The 26,485-nt window shown below is 38.6% G+C and overlaps 1 protein-coding gene across 3 annotated transcripts in view; it reads left to right on the plus strand.

Moving 5' to 3' along the window:
• Window positions 1–26,485, plus strand: part of Tmem161b (transmembrane protein 161B) — an 87,606-nt gene that overhangs the window by 10,490 nt on the left and 50,631 nt on the right. For 2 of the 3 annotated variants that reach the window (XM_016006608.3, XM_076552031.1), the window contains exon 3: window positions 22,228–22,331. The exons of the other annotated variant lie outside the window; for it this stretch is intronic. In XM_016006608.3, the coding sequence (XP_015862094.2) occupies window positions 22,228–22,331 (104 nt within the window). The remainder of the gene's footprint in view (window positions 1–22,227; window positions 22,332–26,485) is intronic. 3 annotated transcript variants of the gene reach the window in all.

Here is a 26,485-nt window from a genome sequence, read left to right on the forward strand (position 1 = left end):
ATTAGATTTCAAAAGTTTAATCCAATGTTAAAATTAAAACGATTTGCTTATAGAGGTAATATTATAATAATAGATTATTTTTGTTAGTCCTGGTGGTTCAATCTTCTAATCCTAGCTATTTTAGAGACTTGAGGCAAGAAAGAGGACCACAGGTTCAAGCTAGTCTGGGCTAGATTTTAAGGCTAGCCTGGACAATATACCCAGGCTCTTTTTGAAGTAAGCATAAAGAAGGCTGCAGATACATAACTCAATGGTAGAGTACTTGCCTAGTGTAGCACGTATAAGACCCTAAATTCAGTCCCTAGAACCAATGGAAAAAAAGGAAAAAAGAAGTAATTTTTATAACTGTTACATACTTGTACTTCTGGAAAGTCTTACCAAGCCTAGTTCCTACCTAATATATATTACTGTTAGGCCTAACATGGTTTCCTAAGGCAAGTGCTAAACTTCTCCCACTGTTACAGTGAGTTACAGTGTAGATTCCAAGATTCCTTCATACTGGAGGATTAATCATTTAGGTCTGGGCATGGACTTGAAGTAATGCTGATGAGTGAGAAGAAATTGGAGATGCAGAGCCTTGAACCAGAATTTCTTAATTACTCTAAGCTTTCTTTTTCATACTTGTTCCAAGCCTGTGTCACACCCATTTCTTTTCCTCGGGGCTCTAGCAGTTGCCTCTCTCCCCCTCCTTGCACTTGTAATGACTGTTGCTTACAGCTGAAACTTTGCAAAAACTGTAACTCTTAGAGAAGCTTCCCTTCCCTTCCATATGGTCAGCTGACACAAAGACCATCTCTCCATGTCATTTCTTCACGACCACTAACAGGTTAATTAGCACAGAGATCTTTTTTAGAGGAAAAATAGGACTTTTGATGAGGTATTGTCATCTCAAGTTTATGCTCAACAATCGCACATTTGAGTTACAAGAGAAATCACATTTTAAAACTGTCATATTTTAAGTAAATTTACAACTGTTGGTTCACATTCATGTACTCTGCAGTACATGTCACAGTTGGAATATCTGCTGGGTGACAGTGACAGTAACTTGTAGCAGAGTCTTGGGTGCAGAGAGGTTTGGGTTGTGAAGATAGTGGTTAGGATGAATGGGTACTGGAAAAGAAAAGGAAACCTTTATCCAGTGCAGCGGGCATGTCACGAGGAACGCTTGGCATGTCGTTGTGTTCTGTGTGTACGTCATTGGAGGTTGCCAACAGTCGGTGCCTGCTGCCGTGCATACTTAGCACTGTAAGATTTTAGTTTTACTGTGTTTGCAGTGCTGAGGGAAGTGTTTGACTACCGAGTTACAACCCTGTGTTTACCTTTTAAAGCAAGCTTCACATTTTTATCTCTGTGATAAATAGGAGTCTTTGAAATAATAATCTCAGTTATTTGAATTATCTGCGTGTCTTCCACACCAGTTGTGCTCAACTGGTGTTTGTAATCTTTATTTGCTGATTGCTGCTGTCGACTCTAATGCCATGATCTACTTTGAAAAGCAATGTCACCTTCTGTTTTCTGAAGGAAAGTCATGCTGGAAGAATTTTTTCCATTAGCTTGTCGTTTAAATATTTTATCATTCTAAAGACTTCAGCCACACTTATGATGATTATAAGTGATTAATTACAAATTGTTAATATTCTTCAGGCTTGTAGGGATGTCTGTGTAAGCATCCATTTTCTTTCTGTTTAGCCTTGTTCAAAAGGGAAACCATGATTTCCTATCTCATAGGCATTTCTTTTTTGTTTTTGCCACAGTTTCTTGCTAATTAGCCCAGGCTAGGATAGAACTCACTCTGTCCTTCATGCTGCCTAGAACATGATCTCCCTGCCATTGCCTTTCCAGAGCTGGGATTACAGGTGTATGTTGCCATGTCCAGCTAAGTTTTGCATTTATTGTGGTTAAAAATCGGCTTACGTTCTTTAAGACAAAAAAGTAGAAGACTCGGTGATTGGATTTTGGAAGTAATTGTTAGCATATTTTTCTGATCATTAGAAACACAGGAAAACACCGTGAAATATTTCACTGCCCTGTAGATTATGACCTTAGTCTTTTTTTTTTTTTTTCGAGACAGGGTTTCTCTGTGTAGCTTTGCGCCTTTCCTGGAACTCGCTTTGGAGACCAGGCTGGCCTCGAACTCACAGAGATCCGCCCGCCTCTGCCTCCCGAGTGCTGGGATTAAAGGCGTGCGCCACCACCGCCCGGCCAACCTTAGTCTTAAAACATTTATTTTTTTAAGATTGAAACTATTTTCTAGTATAATTTCAGCTAATGTTAATATGAGTGCTTGCATTTTATTTTTATAATTTGCCCATTGATCGTTTTTTACTAGAAGTGTTTGTGGTCGTAGTTCTTATGTCCTTTTTGACTCTCCCTCCAATGTGGACTTCAGGCCATTCTGGAACTTAACCCACTGTCCTGATAAAAATCTTCCAAGTGCTGAGATTACAAATGTGTGCATTATACCCTCAAATAAGCAATTTTGTTTCATTTTCCCCCCAGTGCTATGTGATTTGCCAACTCCTTTCTCTTAATACCCACTGATTAGAAAAAAAAATATTATATCATTAAAACAAGCAAAAACCCAAAGTCATTTAAAGAGATAATTGACTAAACTTCAAAAGTAAAAGAAAACTTTAGGCTTTGATAAGTCGTAAGTCTCTGGAGATCAATTGAAGTTTTTAAAAATGGAGTACCTGTGTTTATTTATTTGTGTGTGTAGCAACAGGTGCATCTGCCATAGTATGGGATGTATATGGAGGGCTAAATATTGCTTATGGGAATCATTTTTCTACCATGTGGGTCCAGGGAATCCAACTCAGTTCCTCAGACTTGGCAGTGAAGACCTTTACCCTCCAAGCATGTCAGTGACCCTGGAGATTTTTTTTATTTATTTTATTTTTTAGGGCACTAATTGAGGTGAGACTGTTGAGTGGTGGGCTAAGTCTACCATGCTACATTAATTTGCAACTCTTGGTTTCCTTTCAAGCTTCTTATAAATTGTAGTTCATTTAATCCTTTTAAGGAAAAGATCATTATTTATTACCACTAGCTGAAAACTTCATGTTAGAGGCTTTGTATAGAAGTGTTAAACTTTTAAATGCTAGATGTGTATTTAGTTAAATTCTTGTCATAAACAGTAAGGTCTGCTTGGGATTTAAGAGAATCATTTGCCATTTGTTTTTATTAAAGAGAGGAAATGAAATTAAAGAGAGAGAGCTTGTCTAATTGTTGTGTAGCTGATGACAGAAGTGCAGACACTCACTGTGTTTCATTGTTGAATCGTTTAAAGAGTCACAGGAGTTAACTTTAGGGATATCTGTTTAAAGGGTCTGGGCTTTTGTATTTATAACTGAATTTCATATTTTAAGTGTGCTTTGTAAATGATGAAGTGCACTTAGCATGGTTGTAGTAAGTTGTTTGTGTAAATGAGTGGGCTCCTTCCTTTCACCATGTGAATTTCAGGGATGGAACTCAGGTGATAATGTTTGGCTACAAGCGCCATTACCTACTAAGCCATTTTCCGAGCCCTCTTTAGAATAGTACTACTACATTCTTCTATTATTTTTTATTTAATATAAAGGCCTTGTTTTGAAAAAGCAAACTTTTCAGTCCAGTTTACTCTGTTACTAATGGCTGACTCAAAGCAGGAATAGCTTGTGTATCTGGGGTACTGGAGATGGCCCATGAGAAAGACTTCATGTCTATTTATGGTTGTTTTATGTTGCTTTTACCAGTATTGGAGTATGTAGAGGATTTCTCTTTTGGATTAAGTCTAAACTGTTCTTAATACCTTGACCTCTTAACAGCCTCTGCTTAGGGCTGCCAGTCTATCACCTGTGTGACTTTCATCAGATGTTTTCCTTTCAGGTTTCTCACCCTCCTTTTAATGACATTGAGTTTTGATGATAATCCTAGTGTTGGTTTTTTCACCTTCAGAGATCCTGTTGTTGGTGTGACTGTTCTTCAAGGACATCTCAGATGCTGTCTGGTGCTTTATTTGGCTATTGATAAGCTATTTCATCTTGTGTTTTTTAATTCTCATAACATTTAAAGATTCTAAATCCTGATCATTCTTTTTTTCTGATAGTGTACCTAAGCTTGTAGTCACTTAGGCAGACTTATGGTCTCTTGGAAATCATCCATTCAATTCATGTGGTTTTTGTTTTTGGCCCACATTCTCATAACTTGGAGATATTCCACCCTTTTATAGCTTATATCTTCTGCCTGTTCTGATGGTTAGGAGCTAATTTGAAAACTTTGGAAAAATCTGAGTTTTCAAAAATAACTACATGGTACCAGCAAAGTATCTGGAATCTTGACCTCATTTATCTGATTTTCCCGACCAGGTTTTCTTATTACCTGTGGCGACCACAGTTTTCACATTTAATATAGTCCATACTTATTTATGCTTCCATTCAGTGGGAAAGGACACAGAGTATAAATATCACATCAAATTTTCCTCAATGAATAATTATGCCCATTTTATCTTTAAAAAAGCACCTGAGTTTTATCCTTTCCTTGAAAAATATATTCTCTATTTTGATGCCAAAAAAGATCTTAGTTCTTATGGTGCTCTTGCTTTTGTGACATTGCTTAAACTAAGTTCTTTGCTCCTAGACCTAGAGTAATACCAAATACTACTGGTATAAAAAAATTTTTTTAAAGTAACAATAAAATGATTCTCAATGATATTCTACTATACTCATAGATCACTGCCTTATTCAGCCATTGTCAGTGAAGTTTCCTCCTGCAGCAGGTGCAATCAAATACAGAGACCCACAGCCAAACAATGGGAAGAGAGAGGGGGTGGGGAGGAGAGGAGGGGAGGGGAGGGGAAAGAGGAGAGAAGGGAGAGGGAGGAGAGAGAGAAAGAGAAACAGAGAGAGAAAGAGAGAGAGAGAGAGAGAAGAGAGGAGAGGAGAGCAGAGCAGAGGGAGAGAGAGAGGAGAGACTGTCTTCTCAGAATGTGCAGCTCTAAATGGGAGGTCTCCATCAAATTCCTCCCCTCAGAGCTCAGGAAAAACCCTGCAGAAGAAGAGATGAAAAGAGTTTAAGAGCCAGAGGGGGTGGAGGACACCAGAAGAACAAGACCCTCTGAATCAACTGAGCAAAGCTCATATGAACTCAGACTAAAGCAGCAAGAACAGAGCCTGTACCAGGTCTTCTCTGTATCTATTACAGCTTTAAGCTTAGTATCTTTATGGGATCACCTCCCACCCCCATTCCCACCCCGGCCAACAACTCAATTGAATGAAACCCAGTCCCAGTACTGAAGACTTGTTTGGTGACAAGAGAGGCCAGTAGGGACTCCTTCAACCCCACTATTAGGAAACCTCATTAGGACTCCCCCAATACATTTTAGGGAGTTCCCGCTGTACTAGGTTTCCATACCAGTGTGTGTTTGCTGTATTGATTCTCTTTGCATTTTCAGGTCTTTGTCAGTTATATTGATTTCCTTACACTGTTTGCTTTCCTGGATTTCTTTAAGAGATTTATTAATTTCTCCTTTTAGACCTTTGTAATCTTTATGCAGGTGACTTTAAGGTTTATTTCTTCAGGCCTGTTGTGGTAGTTTATCTGAGCTTTAGTAAAGACATATTGACATGGCTCTTGATTGTGGTTTTACACTGGTGTTCAGGCATCTGGGATGGGTTGATTATAGGTCTCAGTGCTTATTTCTGCACTTCTCTTTGTTGGGTGGCTGTTTTGTTCTTTGCTTTCTTTTTTTCCCTCTGGGTTTTTGGAGGGTGTGATGCTTGTGTGTTGCCTGGTAGGAAATTTTCTATGGACATGGGAGTTGTGGCCACTGGCAGTTCCAAGTAAAATGTTGTTTCTGAGTATTAGGAGCTGATGCATAGGAATGGGAACAGGCTGGAGAGGGTCCATAGGAGGGAGGAGAGCAGAGTGTTCAACAAGGATATGCTCATTTTGTCTCCTTGGAATGGGGAGAGACAGTGAAGCCTGGTCACCAAAGAGGGTCTGCTATAGCTCTGAGGATGAGACTGGGCCTTGGATCTAGAGGAACAGAAGGAGAGGGGAAGATCTACAGACAGCCTCCCTGCCTTCTTGGCAGGAGTGGTCTGTTGGTTAGCAGAGAGCGCCTGGTGGAGTTGGGGACTGGGATAAAGCAACAAGTGTGGAGAGGGAAGTTGGGAGAGGAAGGTCTGTGGGATCTATAGGAGATGTGGGCAGAGGGGAAGGAAGGCTGCAGCAGGTGGTTTGTTACAGAACTGGGGGTGAGGCTGGGATAGGAACAGGGAGAAGAGAGAATCTGCAGGCAGACTACCTGGTTTTCTAGAATTTGTAGTCTGTGCCTGCTGGAGTTGGGGGCTAGGACACAGTTGGGGGAGGGAGGTTAGCAGGGGAAGATCCATGGGATCCACAGGACATGGGAGCAGAGGGCAAGGAGGGCTGCCACGGGTGTCTGCTACAGAGTTGGGGATGAAACTGGGGGATTGGATTTGGAGGGGAGGAGGGAGTTGTAGCTAGAGTTTTCCTGCCTGGCCCACAGTCAGGGCAAATCTTTGTCACTTGCCAGTCCCACAGCCGCTCAGACCCAACCAAGTAAACACAGAGACTTATATTGCTTACAAACTGTATGGCCGTGGCAGGCCTCTTGCTAACTGTTCTTATAGCTTAATTAATCCATTTCCATAAATCTATACCTTGCCACGTGGCTTGTGGCTTACCGGTGTCTTCACATGCGGCTTGTCATGGTGGCGGCTAGCAGTTTCTCTGACTCAGCCTTCCACTTCCCAGAATTCTTCTCCTCCTTGTCCCGCCTATACTTCCTCCTGCCTGGCCACTGGCCAATCAGTGTTTTATTTATTGACCAATCAGAGCAACAGATTTGACATACAGACCATCCTACAGCAGGGAGTGATAAAGGTCTTCAGCTGGTTTACCTGTTTCCCTGGCCTGTTTGGCTGTTGTGTTCCAATTGAATGTCTGCTGGTGTTAGAGGCTGAGATACTGGGATGAGTTGAAGGAAGGTTTGAGGAGAAGATCTTTGTGATCCATTGGGGATGGGGTCGAAGAGAAAAGGCAGACCTCAACAAAAGTTCTGCTACAGAAATGGGGATGAAGTTGGGGGCATGGATCTGGGGAGAAGGATAGGTCTGTCTACTTGTTGCCCTGACTGGAGCAACCTTTGAGTGGGGTCCATTTTTAACCTTGTCAGACTAGGTCAAATATCATTCCTTAAACCAGCCTTTCCCTGGATTGTGAATTCTAATCGGTCTTAATGATAAAAACCTGGAGTCATATATCGGGTAAATGCAGAAAGATCAGAGAAGTAAAGGAGCAGCCAAAGTCACTCTTACCTCCACGACTCCTCAGAGTGAAAAGGGGGTGAGTGTTTGTCTCCGCCAGCCTGCCATATCACTTCCTGTCTCCTGTCTGTATAGACCTCCAGACCTATATGGTTGACTAATGGTTGGCTCCACTTTGATCTTCAGGCAAGCTTTATTTGTTAGAGCAAAAACAAAATATCACCACTTCTCCCTCTTTTTGTCTAAAATTAAAAAAATTATATATTACAGTTATGTTATAACTAATATAAGAAAAAGCATATACAATAAGTACAATAACTATATAATATATAGAGGCAGTAAATACATCAACTAACATTTGACAAATTCAGATAAAATACTCCATTATCTATCCTATCTTTGTGAGTCCAAAAGGTTGTACCTAACTCATTTTCTGTTCTGACTTGTTATTACCAAAACTATCTTTTAATGTCTCTCAACCTATACACTTTACACCTCTTTAGTGAATTTCTTTTCTGAATTTGTTAACAAGGAAAACTATAACTATAAAACCTTCAATTCCTTCAGAGACCCAAGAAGGAAATAATATTATCTGAGTAAGCAGGAAGTACAAGCAATCTACTTACAAAAAATGTGAGAAATGACAGAAACAGCTGGCTGCCTGGACAGTCACCCAGGGTTCCTCTGCAACATTGGGGCATCCATCTTTGGCTTACCAGCCTAGCATCTGACAGACTTCTCTGTGAAGCAGGATTTTCTGAAGGACTGGGTCCTACCTTGTCTTGGTGAAGTTCGGCAGTTACTTTCCTTTGTGTCCTGCTTGTCCATTTTAGACAGTATACTGTCAGCAGTTGAGGCAAGGTCAATTTCTTGCCCAGTGTCTAACTTTCGCCACAAAGAAAGTAAACTCCACATGGGGTTTCTTCAGTGCCCATCTCTGAAGTATTTGAAGACCACTTCTTTATCTAAAACACATCTCTGTTTGACCTTGAAAACATGCCTAACATGACTACAAGTTTGATTATAATAGGTGACTAACTACTAACCTGCATTTCCTTATTATCCTAAATAGTTGGTAATAAAAACCTTGAAGCACTAAAAATTTGCATTATTGTTAAGTGAGTTGTATAGGCATAATATCTTGAATAAGAGTAGACATGTATGTACAGTATGTTCTAACAAAAATAATCTCAAATTTGTATCAAAATACAAAAACTCATTTCAATGTAAAATATTTAAAACTAGTAGTTGCTTTTTTGGTTTAAAAGTAGATTCAATAATCTACCTTTTTAGTCTATCATTTCTATAACACATATACAGTATGACAAAAATAATCTCGTTTGGTACCAATAAACAAAAATCCAAGCCAATATAAAATATTTAAAACTAGTAGTTTCTTTTTTGGTTTAAAAGTAGATTCAATAATCTACCTTTATCCTATCATATCTATATTCCCCCCCCCTTTTTTTTTCAGAACAAGATACCTGGATCTAATCTCCTTTGTTCAGCTTTTTCCTGACAGTTACCAATAACAACTTGTAAACAGCTAACCTAAACAATTACAAATATCTGTAACCCATTGAAAGACCAAAAAACCATCCACACCACCTCTTGGGAATGGTGCTCTTAAAATTACTTCCTGCTGTCTGGGGGCAACGACATCTTTAGGGGATGCTGAAAAGAAAAAATTGGGTTAATTATCAAGTCCTGGGAGAGGTAGCTATATCACTTGTTATCCAGACTCTATGTAATGGAAAAGTACGGGGCTTGTCTTAAATCCTGGCTAGAGTAGTCTGTGAGGCTGGATCATCTCAGCTAGCCACCTTGAAATTGTCCTGAGCAGTTTGTAGTCCAAAGCTGATCTTAGGTGGTGTTTTTTCAGCTTAGTGGTGTTATCATACTGATATTGTGAGGCCCCATCCTCCTTTTAGAGACTTCAAAGGTCGCTGTTAGGCATGGTCATGGTTCATTGCAGAAAACATAAATATTTTAAATGTCATATGCAGCAAATCTCAAAGAAGTTAAAAGATCAATATTTATTATGTACATCCAGAATATAAAAACTTAATTCTGAGTTACCTGATAGAGAATCAAACCTGAAATTGTGTACAGGAAGCTAGAGGAAGCCTTTTCCTAGAATTAGTTAGTACTCTATATGACCATTAATATCATGACAATAGTTTAAAATATATATATATATATATATATTATAAATTTTGAGATAATATTTATACCTTAAGTGTTAAAGAGTCTACATAAAACGAAAGGATTATGAAATTAGTGGCAATAAAATAGTCCTTAAATTTTGGTTTTTCTTCTGTCCCATATCAGGTGGCTCTTCTGACATGAGACAGATTTTGGATTTTACTATAACAAGCATGGTTGAGTTTAGAGAGAAGGAAAGAACCACACTCTTAACTCCAAGGCCAGCTTTAATTTTCAATTGAACCGAGACTACAAAAAAAGACCATATGCATTATATGTCTGTAGAGAACAGCAGAAACAAACATTTGGGGATATTTATGACATTTTTTTCCTGTTGGAGATGTGATATACTAATAGGCCAATTTACTCTTTTTCTTGGGACATTTTTTTTTCTGGATGATTTGTCCTTTTTCTTCACATGTCTCATTTGTCCAGTGGTCTTCAGATTCCTTAGCTAGATGTCTTTATTCTCCAGAAAAGACAAAACAAAACCCTGCCCCAACCCTAATTTTGGGGAGGTTCCCTTATGGCAAGTTAAATCTAATCAAATATAAAGCATGTGTTAGTTTTATAGGTTAGTTTAGATTAAATGGCCACGCTGTTTGATGAACTATCACCTCTTCTATTCAAGAGGTCTCTCTTGTTTTGGTTTCTCCTGGAATTTTTGTTTTATTCTCTATAGCTATTCTGTCATCCAGAGCAGTATGGTTTTTTACAATAGGCATTAATTAGATCCTTTATTTGCTCTGGGATGGAGTTTCCTCCACAATGACAGGAAATGACTGAACCAAGTTTAACATAGGGGCCTGTAAGAGACCCCTCAAGGTGTTTCCCGATAGCAAAGGGTTACCTTGACTATTTGTCCCTTGTTGATCTACGTTCATTAGTCCAATGTCTGCCTTTACCACACCTTGTGCATACTCCAGAAGGAGGGGCATTCTATTTGGATTATTCTTAGAAAAAACATTTTGTTTCTAGAAACTCTGTTTACAATCCCTTTTTAGGTGATCTTGTTTACTGCAATTGAAATGCTTGACATTTTGGTTTTTCTTCAAACCTCTGGAAATTACCTCTCCTATCTAATTGGAGAAATCCACAGGAGTCTGCTTAAGGAGTATTAGGGAAATTTATTAGGATAAATTGAGAAAATACACTCATGAATACAGAATCTAGTAGACAGCTGAAGTCATCCTCTGATCTGACCAGGAGTGAATCCACCCGGTGGTTTGATCACACCAGGAAGCAGGCCGCAGGGAGAAGGGCCTTGTGACCCTTTCTTCTCCCTTTCCTTTTAAGAGGTCACTACAATGACAAGTAGCACTGTCTCCTTTGGGCGGAGCAAATTCCAGGAAACCTATCCAAACAGCATCATGGTCATGAGATTCAGTATTGACTATATCTCAGATCCATTCATCCAAGGATGCTGATCTTGCCTTTAACAGCCTAATTACCCTTTTGTGTTATATAGTAGCATTTTCAAAAGCTAGAGATTCAATTATTATTTACCTAGCTTCTGAATTTGGTGTCATTCTATTTACTGCCTAAGTCAATCTTTGTAAAAAAAAAAAAAAAAATCAGTGGTTTCTTTTGTGCCATATATAACTTTAGTAAATGACTCAGTTTTATTTCCTACTTCTTCAATTCTGTCCAAAGCATTCAAAACTGCTGCACGGCATAAAGCCAGGATGTGGTAATCATATAGAGGTTGCCTTTGTACATTAGCATAAATCCTTTCCAAGAAGTTGGTCTTGAGAGATTTCCATACCTCTAGCCCTACTTTGTTGTTCAGTGGTCTGAGCCTCATCTTTCCACCAGGTCCTTCACTGTAATTGAGGACCAGGCTCCAAGACTGCTTTAACCAAGTCTCTTCAGACTTGAGCGGCAATTCTATTACAAGGAGACCACAAATTTAACATCTACTTCACAAATGGTGAATGCATGCCATATGAGACTATCGCTTCCTTGAATTTCCTTAAATCTAACTTTTCCACAGGAGTCCATTTAGCTCTTACACTGCCTTAGGGATATCTATTATTTGGCAATTCCTGTAAGGTTTCTGGATCAATTAAAGTTGGTTGTTTGAAAACCTTAGGCTGTTCCTCTTGAACCTTATAATGTAACACTGAGATTGGTTCTCCTTTAAATTCCTCTGTCTGGGTCTGAATATCTCTATTACTGGTTTTTAATAAGTTTTTCTAAAACTTGTATCTTAGCACTCACATTAACCAACTTTTTTAGTGATAAAACAAAAATGATAAAACTGATAATGTTTATAATTGACATTACATAAATCTCATCTAAATTAATTATCCTTGTTTGGGTGGGTGCTCCACCTCAACCCCTGGCACCCTGGCATCCCTATACCCAAAGAGTCTGGAATGTTTGGAAGGAGTCTGATGGAAGATCCACTTCAACTCCCCTTCCCTTAAACCCACCCCCTCAAAGCCTGTCAAACACAGCTCCTCCCCCAGAGATGCTCAAGACCACTCCCACAGGGTATATAAGTGGCATCCCCGAAAACAGACTCTTGGTTCTTCTGGTCTTGTGTCCCCATCTCCTCTGTGGGGTCGGGGAATCGCCCAGGAGTGCTTTACCCACTAAACCTGGGCTTTCCATTTTGGTCTGATTCGGTGGAGAGGCCTTCAGGAGGCCTAAAACTTATCAGTCTTCTCATTTAATTGTTCCATTTTCCCATTTTCTTTCTTTCTTTTGTTTTTTTTTTTTTTTTTTTTTTTTTTTTCCGAGACAGGGATTCTCTATGAAGTAGTTCTGGCCGTAATTGTTCCATTTTCAAACTGTCCAGTGTATTAACATATAGACCTAACTCCCTTCACTGTAGTAGTGCTTCCCATTCTTTAATGTGGAAAAAACTCTCTTAGCAACTAATTCCTCCCTCTAAGAATTCCCAGTTATCTCACCAAATGTACTGCTGCTGCTGATTCAGATGATGAAATGTGAGGCTGACTGCTGCTTCATAAAACTGTAGAAGCCCAATCGGGTGTCAGGGCAGCCACCTAGTGTGGCAGCAGCCTGAGGAGTCGTCCAGGGAAAACCCACAACCCACCAGGAGAGGGAACCAGCTGTCGGAAGAACGTGCACCGGGGATTGTGGGGGAGAAACGTGTGGCAGAGAGTGCCTAAAAGCAGAGCTGACTGCTGGTGAGGGGCTAACTTCTGTGGCATCCAGAGCCCACTCATCTGGGGAGTTTGCTGCAGAGAGGCTGCAACAGAAAAAATCCCAAACACTCTCAGAGGCTTAGGGAAAAAAGGGAGGAAAGCCTAGCCAGGGGGGTAGTGACTCTGACACCCCCCTTGTGCAGCTCCGGCTTGTGCCAGTAGCTGCAAAGCAATAGGCAAGTGGCTTTTTTGTCAATTCGTGCTCCAAAGTTGGACACCAGATGTAACTTGAATTCTAATTGGCCTTAATAATAAAACTAGGGGTCGGATAGCAGGATAAATGATGAAAGATCAGAGAAGTAAAGGAGCAGACATAGTCACCTCTTACCTCTACAACTCCTCAGACCAAAAAGGGGGTGAGCTCCTGTCTCTGCCCACCTTATATTCCTCTCTCTGCCCAGCCATATCACTTCCTGTCTCTTATCTGTATGGACCTCCAGACCTCTGTGGTTGACTAATGGCTAGCTCCACCTCTGATCTCCAGGCAAGCTTTATTTGTTAGAGCAAAAGCAAAGTATTACCACATTTCCCAGGCCACCTTTGTATGCTTAATTATTCTCTAAACTTGTAGGGTTACCATAACACTAGACAGTGATGTTTATCTTACAAATTACCAACTTTTGCTCGTAGGTGGTGTGGGGTGGTTAGCATTTCCAGAATTGGATAAATCAACATAGAATGAAAGAAATGTTATGTCCTTTCACATTGAACTTAGATATTGTTTGGCTCCTTGGCCTGCTAGTTCTAGAGTATAGCCATATCAGTTGTATTTTACATGTCCAAAGGAGTAGCATTTCATTAGTTTTCATCTGAAGAGCAGATAGGTTTATGTTAACAGTTGGAAGTCTAAAGAAAAAGAACAGTTTAAGTAGCCAAGTAAAACGTATTTATTCAGAACTATTTGGGGTTAAATATATTTTACACACTATTGGTGAAATTATTAAGGCCACTCCATGTAGTTAAAAGGGAGATTTATTTAGTGGGTAACTTACAAATGAAGGGATAGGTGGTGGGTTCTGGAAAAGACCTCTAGCATCCAGGCTCCCACCCGCTTGGCATGTCCCCATCTCAGGTCTTCAGGGCCCTACCTTGGCCCCGCCTTGTAGGCATGATAGTTACCGAAGCCTCAATGAGGGTTGGAACTTCCAGACCAAAGCTGGAATGGCTACCCACTACAACACACTACAAAGATCTATTGCATACATATTTTTTTAAATCAGTCTTTAAGCATTGCCTCGGTGAAATGTCCTTCAGGGTTACTTGCTGTTTTCTGTGTTTAAATTCACCAAGCAGCCTGCACGTTGGGTTACTTGTGTAACTCATACATTAAGACATTAATTGAATGGCTCCTTAAATTTGATGCATACTACTAGCTTACATTTTTCTGTAAATTAACTCATAGCACTCCTCCAAACCTGATTTCCACCAGTCTTGTCTCAAGCAAATTGATTTTCTTTACCACACCAGTAACCGTGTATTTTCTGAAAAGCTGGGCTGTAGCCAAGCAGTGTCCTTGGGAAGCCTCTCTGAGGCTTGTCAGCTGCTTCTTGGTATCTTTCAGTCTACCTTTTCTTGTATTCTCCCAGCCACCCACATGGAAACAGCTTGCCATACCATTGAGCCTTCCTCAGCTGTATCCTGTTGTTATCCTTTACACTTGATCTTACTCAGTTTGATTTTTCATCTGGAGTGGTCTCTATTCATTCCTCCTGGTTTTAACTGCCCTTTTGTCTTAGAGTTTCTCTTTGATTAAGCAGTTTACTAATGTGTCTGATTTTGTACATGTAATGTTCATTGCCCTGTTTCTGACTGCTTAGACTTCCAAAGTGATAGTTTCATCAAACAGGAAATGAAAGTTAAATATTTCTCATGTTAGATGCTTTGTTGCCGTGACAGAATATCTGGCAAAAACATTATAAGAAGGAAAGGTTTATTTTGGCTTACAGTGTTAGAAGTGTCAGTCCATGTCAGCTGCTCCATTGTTTCTGATGCTGTGGCGAGGAAGGAGAGCACATTTCATGGCAAAGGAAGGCAGAAAGGCAGATGGGAAGGGGATGGAACAAGTTGTACCATTAAAGACACATTTCCTGTAGTCATTGTCCACCTACCTCTTGGTTCCTACCACCTCCTAGTAATGCCATCAAAGTATGACTTTGATGTTTGTGCACTGAATTAACTTTGAGCCTTCATTATCAATGATTAGATCAACCACCTGGAGATGAAGCCTGCATTCAGCACATGAATCTTTGAGGGAACATTACATTTCATATTCGGGAACACACACACACACACACACACACACACACACACACACACACCCTCACTCATACTTATGTTTGTCATTTAGCCTGAAATTTCCTTTTATTTGTCTGAAATTTCAATTTCCATCTTAGGTTTTCCCATTCCTATGAAGCTTTCTTACCGTTTGGGGGCAATTATTAAGGCAACTCCATGTAATTAAAAAGGTTTATTTTGGGGGCGGGTAACTTACAGCTAGTAAAGGGGTTGGTTACAGGATCAAGGGGAGGTGAGGTGCAGTCCAGTGGGGTTCTCTGGAAAACTCTGCTCAGTCTACCATCCAGCATCCAGTATCATCAGGAACCAGGAGAGCCGGCACATCTGGACCTCAGGTGTTAAGGGCTCCTGTCTCGGCCCTACCTCTGGGGGTAGGCCATAGGTAGGCGGGACAGTTACGGAAGCCTCACTGGGGGTAGTACTTCCAGGTCAAAGCTGGAACAGCTACCCACTACATTAGCCAGTTTTAAAATTTCTATAGCACTTCTTTATAATGTGCAAGTTTGTGCCCAAATGTTATTGTTTTTTATTACACAGTGTTCTTTACCTTGCAAGAAAAACTATGAGGTACAACAAAACTCACTGTAAGAGTTCATTAGGGGAAGGGGGACAGAAGGGATGTGCTTAGGCCTATTGGAAGATTGGGAGGAAGAGGGGGGAAGGGTGTGCTGGATTTGTTTTTATGGATTCCCCCATGCATGAGCACATGGGCTTACATAGCTACGCCACGCGTGTGCATAGATTACGTGATCACTCTGCACACGGACATAAGGCCCCCAGAATGACTTAAACTTCTTGCCAGCACATGCTCAGTCATGGGGGAGTGGCTAGGAATTCTGTCAGTTATCTTATGTGATGTTCCCTTATATGTTAATCTTGGATTATACATTTTTGATAACATTCTTTATAGTGACTTCATTCATTCAGATATCACGTGCTGTACTATGTGCTCTAAATTGTTCTAAATGATATTGTTCTGAGTGCTGGGGCGTTAACTGTCAGTAAAAACACGTATTTTTGTTCTAAGTTCCTGATTATAGCCAGCAAGATATCAGCTGTATGTTAGAGAGTTTTGAGGGAGGGGGTTGTTTGTTTTGAAACAGGTTTTCACTGTGTAGCCCAGGCAGTACACCAACTTTCTGGCCAAGCCTAGCTTCAAACTTGTAATCTTCCTGCTTCAGCTTCTTGGGATTATAGGCTTATATCATAATAACCAGCAAGAAAATGTATTTTTGTTTTTTAGATTTATACTTATTTCTGTGATGGTATGATTGGACTTGTAGTGCTTTATTGTTCGAAATTATTAAATTATCTCTGTGACACCACAGACACAGACATACATAGTTCTTGTCACTAAGGTAAGAGACAGGGCTTCCCTGCTTCCTACTTGATCTGTAGGTCCTCTTCTTGGATTCAGGCCAATTGTTTCAGTGCTGCTGGGCTCTCCTCTTCCTCGTTTGTTCTTGGTATCCAAAGGAATTTTTTCTTAACTACTCATCATATCCTATCACTTTTCATGGTATTATAGCCTTAAGGTTAAATTTTAAATCTGGTAGTCTTACATTTCAATATCTGGTTTTGCCCTCTATCTTTCTCTTAAAGCAGTTAGCAGTGTTGATTGACCAAACTTCTGCCTCTTGATTAGAGCTTGACCTTCCAAAGTGACCTTTCATAAGTTTGTTCTCAATTTCTCTCTCCTTTGTTCTGTTATAGACTTCCTATCTGCTTATCACTTTTGAATATAATATGTATCTCTCAGCTGAGTTATGTGCTAACTGTTCATTAAAGGTCAAGAACATGCACATTTCCTTGCTTCTAGTATTCTAAAGTACCATAAAGCTTGTTCCTTAATACATGTTAATTAAGTGAACTCAATAGACTTTAGTAGAAAAATCATTACATTTGAAATTAGATTCCTGGGTTCTAGTTAAGTCTGTAACCAGGTAGTTGTATGATTTTGGTCATTTAGATTCTGCTTCCCTTTGTTAGTTGCCTAGAGAAGGTTTGTTTAAATGCTTAAGTTTTTATTAATCTAGGTTGAAATAAGTTTCCTATTCTTTTGGAGTAAAATTGATTTTTTACATGCCTCAGTATGTCTTGTTAAAAGTCACTAAAATGTTTTAAACACTTGAGAAACAAACAAAAAAAATGAGAAGGTCTTTCTCTTTTTTGTAAAGGAGATGATAATTGAAACCATTTGGGGTGATCTGAGTCCCAAGTTTATATGCAAATATGCCCTCTAATAGTAAACAATGTGTGCTTCCTTTCAATTGGTTTGTCAGCAGGAGAGCTAGTTTAATGAAACATAACAAAATGTCAACTCCTCTGAGGGTGGCATCACTTTCAAAGTTTGAAATTTAAAACTGCAGCGTGTTTGTGTTTTATTATTGAAGTTTGGTTTTCATTGTTGACAGGCAGAAGAAACTATTGGTGTTTGGTATATATTTTATTTATTGGAGAATTAATTAATTCTCATTGATTAAAAATTTTTTATGCTACCCAGAAACTTAACAAAAGTTGAAATGATCATTCTTCTAGATACTAAAGATGTAACTTTTCCCTGCTTTCCATGACCTCAGGTTAGTAGACTTGGAAAGGTTCACACCAAGGTACTGTAGGCTTTACTCAAGTCTTAGGTCTCTAAACTATTTCATAAGTTAATTTTCCCAGTTCCAGTTATCAAGGGAATCTGAACCTAGGGACAGTGGGTCCAGATAGAAAGTATTTGGCCAAATTATTGTTTTGAAGCATTAATAAAAGCATTAAGACTTCATGCAGCATGTTTGAGATTCAACTGTGATGGTCTTTGTAGCTTCAGTGCATCAGTTTAAAAGTTTTATGTTGTGAAATTTGTTTAACTCCAGAGTTAAATTTATTTCAATATTCCATTAAAGAAATAATGAAAAATATTCATACATTTAAGAGACTTTAAAATGTTCAAATCTGATAAGAATATTACAGTTGCTAATTTCTAAGTTAGTACTAGTAAAATAGTAAATTAATGAGACAGTTCCCCCAAAATTACAATTTTGACAGTATACTCCAGGTATTCTTCCTGTATGTGTGTGAAAAGGAATAACTGGCCAAATATTTTTCATATAATTTCAAAATGATCTCTTTATGTAGATTCCTGTTTTAGTGTAAAAGTTACGTTCCCTTTTAATATGACATTTTTAGTCATCTAACAGTGACACGTTCGAGGAAAGACTTAGTGATTTCTCTTAGAAAGCTGAAAGATTCCTGTTATGTAATAATGTGTTTAGCACAGCAGGTAGATGAGGTTTTGGAAAGCTATTTTCTGCTTCGTTTCAGAAGAGGAAAGTAACATAGTTAATTGAACAGAGTAGAGTTATGCTTTTGCATTGATCAGTTTTTAGTCGTACATGAACTAGAATACTGAGAATATACCAGCTTTCTTATACCATAGCGTTTGCCTTTCTCAAGGTGAGGAGTTCCTTAATTTTCTCTTGGCTCCATATTTGATCAGGTTCTGAATTTTTCAGCATCATCTCTAGATTGTTTTTCTCCTCTGGGTCCCAAAGGTACAACGTTATTATTTTCTAATTGGGATCATTAAATCTGTTTCTCTGATTTTTGTTGCATTATTTGTGCTTTACTTACATGGCCTACATCTTTAACGGTTTGTGATTTGAAGGAAGAGGAGCAGTATCCTCTTCCAGTTATCATATTCTATCATATGCATCTTCTAGATCAATCTTGCTGGAATAGCTTTTTATAGTAGTGACTTTCATTAAATGCAACTAAAATGTGGTTTTACTATTGAGGACAGAAATGACTGAACTGTTAAATTGTCTTTGTGTCTGTGAGAGGTTGCACCGTTGACCTTGGACTCTGGGCTACTGTCACTGTTTTCTAGGCCAGGTTGAGTGAGGCTCACTTTGTCTACAACACTTTGCTAACTGAAAGTGCTTTGCCTTTTAAACCTGTAATTTCAAATAAACCAACCTTCTGGCATACTGTTGAAGAGTTTTCTGTGATTAATTTAGAGTGTAGAGATCGCAGAACTTCTGTTACAACCTATAGGAAAAAGACTAGAGAATGTAAAGTAAAATGAAAGATGCCCTATCTGTAATCCAGTTGCCAGAATTGAAGTCATTAAAATATCTAGAAATAAAGTAGAGTTGAAATAGATTTGGTAGACATTTAAAAAATAGTCCTGTTCAAGAACCACTTCTCAACTCTTTTACTTAAGAAATTCTGTCTTTTAATGGTGGTAATCACTACAACAAATAATAGTGGTGTGGACTTCTTCTTGCTCTGTAACAGTTCCGTGAAGTAGATTGAATTATTATCTGTGTATGGACAAGGAAACACAGGTACAGAGTGTTTGAATGGTGTGCCAAAGTCACGGCTGTTAGATTGAGGACTTGAAGAGAGAACAGTCAAAGTTCTGCCCTCGTGCTTCATGCAGCTAGTGCTGCTCTTTAACCATTCGCTTTGATCGGTAGTCTTGAACTAAAGAGCTGTTTCGTTTTTGTGTTTTCTTGTTTTTTGTTTCTCTCTCTCAGGTAAGATAATCTACTTCGGCTTCTGACTCTCAATGTTCCTACCTCAGTTTTTTTTTTAGCGTTCACCACTATGCCTTATAGTGTGAATTCTAATTGGTCTTAATGATAAGAACCCAGAGCCAGATATTGGAGTAAATGGTGAAAGATCAGAGAGACAAAAGAGTAAGCCACAGCCATCTCTTACCTCGACAACTCTTCAGCCTGAAAATGAAATAAAATACGATAAAAGAAAAACTTACACATTGCAATAGGAAAAAACAAACAGAAGGAAAAGAGCCCAGGAAAAGTCATAAGAAACATAAGTAGATAGAGAGACTCACTTGTTACTTAGAAATCACGTTAAAAAAAAAAAAACAAAAAACTAGAAGCCTTAAATACATACATAAAATACCTATAGGGTAAAAGATAGAAAAGTTACATATAATTAAAAAAAAAAAAAGCCCTGACACAACATTATGAGACAAGGAACCTCCAAAGATGCCCTTGAGTTCATTTTATATTGCCTATCCTTAGGAGTAGTTTGTCTGTGTCTCCCTGTCCCCCATGAGAATTCTTAGGGAAACCTAAATTTTCATTTGCAAGTGGTTATCACTTGGACATTGCTTCTGGGTAAAGAATAGCACATGTGTCCACTTCTCCTTTCAGGCCTAGGACCCGATCTGGTGCAGACCTGTGCAGGCCCAGTGCATGCTGCCTCAGTTTGTGAGTTCACATGTGCTTCTGGCCTGCTGCTGGAGAGAGCCTTGTTTCCTTGGTGGACTCCATCCCCTCTGGCTCTTGCACTCTTTCTGCCTACCTCTTCTGCAAAGGTTCCTGAACCCTGAGCGGAGGGACTTGATAGAGATATCCTGGTTAGGCCTGAGTGTTCCAAGGTCTCTCACTCTGCATAATGTCTGTCTGTGGATCTCTGTTTCTTCTCCTCTGCTGTAGGAGGAAGCTTCTCTGATGATAATTGAACAAGGCACGGATATATATGTATAGCATAATGTCATTAGGAGTCAGTGTAATGTTGTATTTTTTTCCTAGAACAGTACTATATGGTTTTTCCCTAGGTCCTTGGGCTATCTAGTCTCAGATTCCTGGTCACCCAAGCAGTGTTGGGTAAGGGTTCCATCTCATGGAGCAGACCTTAAGTCAAACTGGATATTGGTGGGTTACTCCCAAGAATCTTTGGGCTCTCGTTGTAGTAGCATATCTTGGGGTCAGGATACCTTTGTAGACCAAAGGGTTTGTAGCTGGCTTGGTGTTTTCATTTCCTCTTCGGTAGCATGCAGAGTACCTTCCTTTACCAAAGATGCTAGCATGTAGAATGCTCTGTGTAGGTAGCAGCTTGACTTCTCTATGGTCAGGAGTTTTGTAGGTATTGTTTTCAGTACTAGGGCCTTGCCATCAGTTTTGTGGAGGATATAGTCCTGGCAACAGCCTGGGTTGCTTTTAATCACAATAGATGGAGAAAATAAGACATTCTATGATAAAATCAAACTTAAGCAGTATCTATCTCAAGCCCAACAGAAGGTTCTAGAAGGAGAATCCCAACCTGAAGAGGTGAACCACACCCAGTAAAACACAAGAAATAATAATCCCAGACCAGCAAATCAAGAGAAGGGAATTGTGTGTGTACACACAAATGAACAGGAATCAGTGAACACTGCTCATTGATATCTCTCAACATCAGTGGTCTCAATTACCAAGTAAAAAGACATAGATTAGCAGAATGAAAGCAAAAAAATGGAATTTATTCTTTTACTGCATCCCAGAAACACACCTTAACATCAAGGATAGACATCACCTCAGGGATGATAATAAAAGGATAGAAAAAGATATTCCAAGCAAATGGATCTAAGCAAGCTGGTATAGCCATTTTAATATTTAACAAAAAGACTTCGCCGGGCAGTGGTGGCGCATACCTTTAATCCCAGCACTCGGGAGGCAGAGCCAGGCGGATCTCTGTGAGTTCGAGGCCAGCCTGGTCTACAGAGTGAGTTCCAGGAAAGGCGCAAAGCTACACAGGGAAACCCTGTCTTGAAAAAACAAACAAACAAACAAACAAAAACCCAAAAAACAAAAAGACTTCAAACCAAAACCAATCAGCAGATATAGGTAGGACAGGACACTACATACTCATCAAGGAAAAATCCACCAAGATGACCTTTAAATTCGTAACATTTGTGCACCAAACACAAGGGCACCCAAGTTAATAAAAGGAATCCTACTACAGCTTAAATCACATGTTGACCTGTACACACTGATTGACTCCCACCGAGAGTGGGAAATTTCACTACCTCTCTCTCACCAGTTAGGCAAACCATCCAAACTAACACTGAACAGAGAAATGCTGGTGCTCACAGACATTAAAAACCAAATGAACCTAACATGTTTACAGAACATTTCATGAAAACACAAAAGACTATATCTTCTCAGCACCTCCGAATTTTTACCATTATTGACCAGATACCCTTAATTTATATAGAGTATCTATTGGGAATAAATGTTTAATGTTGAGTTTATTTTACTTGTGCTCACATGAATGTGATACTTTGGTAATTTGAAAAAGACTATTGAGTGACATCCCCTACTGTGCTTTTAAGTTTAAAGGAAGTATGTGGTCTTGAATACCTAAATGCCGCAAGAATGAGATATTTTATTGTTTAAGTCAATTTTCTCTACATTTTCAAAATATATATAGAGTTTTCCAGCAGGGTCCCCAAACATTAATTAATTTATTGTTAAATTTATTTGTTTTTCACACAGGGTGTGATAGGTATACAGCTGGTTGTTACCATGGTGATGGCCAGTGTCATGCAGAAGATTATACCTCACTATTCTCTTGCTCGTTGGCTTCTCTGTAATGGCAGGTAAGTAAGGGATAGGCTGACTGTAATGGGCACTTTTTTGTTTTGAGATGAGGCTTTGTGTAACCCAGACTGGCCTAGAGTAAGATACCTTCAGTTCCCCATCTTTGCCTTTCTGCCTCCCAAGTACTAGGGTTGTAAGCATAGACCCCCTCACCTGCATCATACCTGGCGGCACCTGCAGTCTCCATTCAGCTTACAAGCTGAAGAACTTCCTCCAAGTACTAATTCCAATCTGTTTCTAAAATAACAGCAAGGAGTGTTGTGAGAAGATCTTGCTTTCTCTTTCTCTTGACATGCTGGTTTCTCTGTATTGCACAGAGGCAACAGGGCAAGCCGTAACCATTCAGGTTCTGTTTCCTTTTTCCTCTTCCATCTATTTTCTGGACACTGAGACAAGGAAGTTTTTTTTCTTTTTCTTTTCTAGTTACCTTTAAAAGCTGATCAGCAGCCAGGTGGTGGTGGTGAACACCTTTAATCCTGGCACTCAAGAGGCAGAGGCAGATGGAGCTCTGTGAGTTTGAGGCCAGCCTGGTCTACAGAGTGAGTTCCAGGACAGTCAGGACCACACAGAGAAACCCTGTCTTAAAAACCGAAAAGAAAAAAAAAAAAGAAAGCTGGTCAGCAAGAGGGTGAAAAGTTAGAAATCCAAGTGCTTAATTAAATGTTTGAAAAAAATTAGAAAAAAAGGTCTTGATTTTGGTGAGTTAGTTAAAAAATTAGTATAAAAACTAGATGTTCTTTGTTTGATTTTAAATAACTTTAATCTCCTTAATTCAGTAAGGATGGAGTGGAATTATGTTGTATTATTTAAATTTATCTATTGTACTGTAAACTTAATATTGTTTATCCCCACTGCTTCCAAGAACTAGGTTGACACTCCAGAATTTGTATAATATAATGAAATCAGAAAAAAAGAAATTAGGTGATATAATTACAGAAAATCTATACACAGAAATATAAGCCATATGTATTTCCTGTGCAGTTAATGAAAGGTCAGTAATAAATTTGGTACCATAACTATTTCAATAGATGACCAAATGTCAACTGTTTTCTTTTGTTTAGACCCTTTGAGATTTGAAGACGGTGGGTGGCTCTCTTACTAGTACTTCCTTATGCAGCAAGACAATAAGCCTTTAATTTAATAGGCTATTCTCTTTAAAACTGAAGTTTCCGTCGTCTGATTTATTTCTCATTTTACCCATGTTTGCTATGTTTCATACTTTTCTCTTTGTGATAGTCAATTGTAGAAAAATATTCAGACTTAAAGTTTTTAATACTGCACGTTTGTATATATACTCATAATGTGAAATTGGCTGTTTAAATGTATTTTAAATAGAGTGATGAAATTTTTTGATAAAATTGATAAGCTCATGTATAGATCCATCATCTGTGACTGAAATTTTGTTATGTCTGCTTAATATACCTTCCATAATCTTGTTTGCTTATTTTGCATTCCATAGATTATGAAAAATAACAGCTGTGCTAATTATCATTAGTTCTAAGCAAATGATAACGTTCTAAACATACAAAACCTTAAAATGTATTTTAAAAAACTTGTTAATATTGGAATAATGTGTTATAAAGTTTTTCTTTTTTGTGGTGCTGGTAGTTGAGCCCAGGGTCATATATATGCAGGGCTCTCACAGAGAGCTATATTCCATCACTCAAAGTGTGCTCTTTTACAAGAATGTGTCTTTTTAACTTATTCTCATTAGCAGATTGTGTTTTGTATTGATAAAGGCTGCCTTTAGCCGGGCGGTGGTGGCGCACGCCTTTAATCCCAGCACTCGGGAGGCAGAGCCAGGCGGATCTCTGTGAGTTCGAGGCCAGCCTGGGCTACCAAGTGAGCTCCAGGAAAGGCGCAAAGCTACACAGAGAAACACTGTCTCAAAAAAAAAAAAAACCAAAAAAAAAAAAAAAAAAAAAAAAAGGCTGCCTTTAATGCTAAACGAAGTGTGTTAATAGACATATGTTCTAGTACAGTTATGTCTGTTATTTCATATCCCTACTGTTTGTCTCATTTGTAAAGTTTGACACTGATATTTTGGAGTCACAAAAGCCAACTCTCAGCACTGTCAACTAATCTAGTAGAATAAGATCATGTATTTTTATAACATTTAGAATAATTACTATTTTGCCAACTTTCAGTGATATGAAACCATACTGTGTTAAAATTGAAAAAACACTCAGATATCTTCTTAGTGGCTTATGTACTAGTGATCCTAAATGATAGTTTTCATTGGAAGCCATTTGAACAAATGAAAACTATTATAGGATGACATGGGAATTACTGTGTTTAACAGACCTGTTTAGTAAGATCATATATGTGATTGAATACAGGTATAGATACCACTAATCAATAGTATGCTAAAAATTTGGGTGTTTTTTTAAAAAAACTTTTTGTGTATATCTTACTATTCATTTATTTCATGATAATATGAATAAATCATAATTTTCTTAAAACTTAGGACTTAGGTTCCTGTTAACTTATGTTCTCTATTTCTTTGACCCTGTGTCTTTGAAGTGCAGAGATTACAGAGGCACTTGAGCCAAGTGATTGACATGATAGTTAAGACAGTTTTCCAAAGGAGTCAGTACCTTCAAGGAATAAGCAACTGTACCTAACAAAATAAGCAGTTTTTAAAATTAACAAGACTTTTAATATAAAAAGTTTATTTTATAACATTACTGTAATTTTTAACAGTATGTTTTTTTGTTAAAAAAAAAACCCTGTAAAGCCTTAAATCTGGTTTAATTCCATTGATATTACCTTTGTAGTTATATAATGCATACTGACAAATTTTTTAAAATCTAGTGTCTCATTTGGATATTCTGAGTAAAGTAGGAAAAGAGATGCACTGGGACATGTTTATAACCTCCAGAATCCCAGTGCATATGAATTAATGTAGGCTTTGCTTCTGCCGGACAGGAATGGGATCACATGGGAATCAGTGTGATTGGGCAGCTCTTCAGGTGAACTCTTCACAAAATGGTGATTAAGGAATTTAGTTACCTTTTCAGTGGTGAAGTATAGGTAATCTAGTTGTCTTGCTTGTTGTGGCTTTAGTGTTCTTCCCATGACCTTAGAGTCTTCTGTCAACTGCTATGCTGGTTGGCAAGTGAAAAGAGAGTGGACTATGGATCAAGAGATTCTGAGGTATCAACTTTAGAAATAGACTAATTGATTTCATAAGCTGCAGCCTTTTGACTAGGGCTAGCTAAAGGTTAGGGGAAGCAGAAATATTGTTGTCATTGTACCTCGGAAATAAAAACAAGATTATTGAATACCTATTTTATTTTTATTTATTTATTTTTTTTAGAATAGATGGTATTCCATTTTTACATGTGGGAAAACAAGTTGTAAGTAATTTACTCAGGTCCATATAATGAGAAATAAATAGCCCCAGACCTTCCTTTAGAAGCCCAAGTCATAGTCTAGTGCAAGAGTTTTCACCCAAACCTGTGATCTTACTTTCCATCAGAATCTGAAAACACTGAATGGGAAAACTTCAGAAAGAAACAGTTTGTCTTTTAAATGGCACACCATTCTGAGTAGCATAATAAAACTGCAGTGTGTTCATGACTGACCACACTGCATGCTACCTGCCTGTTATTCACTCTAGACCCATGCCAGGGGATGAGGCTTACTTGGGCGGTATCAGAGGGCTGCATTTAAATCATATTTACATTAGATCAGGTTGCCCACATCATTTACCCTTCACTTCATCTGATCATCTAGGTGTGTTGTATTACCTCACTCCATCACAAGAAGGGTCAGGGTAGTACAGTGAGATTATGAGAGGCAATAGTAACAATTTTATTACAGTATCTTGCTGTAATTTGCTATAATTTTGCTACTTGTTATTTATTGTTACTGTATCTAATTTTTTTTTTTTTTTTTTTTTTTGGTTTTTCGAGACAGGGTTTCTCTGTGTAGCTTTGCGCCTTTCCTAGAGCTCACTTGGTAGCCCAGGCTGGCCTCGAACTCACAGAGATCCGCCTGGCTCTGCCTCCCGAGTGCTGGGATTAAAGGCGTGCGCCACCAACGCCCGGCTACTGTATCTAATTTATAAATTAAACTTTACCAATAAGTATATGTAAGAAAAATCGTAGCATATATAGGGTTTGATAGTGTCTGTAGTCTCAAGAGTACC

The sequence above is a fragment of the Peromyscus maniculatus genome, chromosome 15 (assembly GCF_049852395.1).
Source record: "Peromyscus maniculatus bairdii isolate BWxNUB_F1_BW_parent chromosome 15, HU_Pman_BW_mat_3.1, whole genome shotgun sequence".
NCBI lineage: Eukaryota > Metazoa > Chordata > Mammalia > Rodentia > Cricetidae > Peromyscus > Peromyscus maniculatus.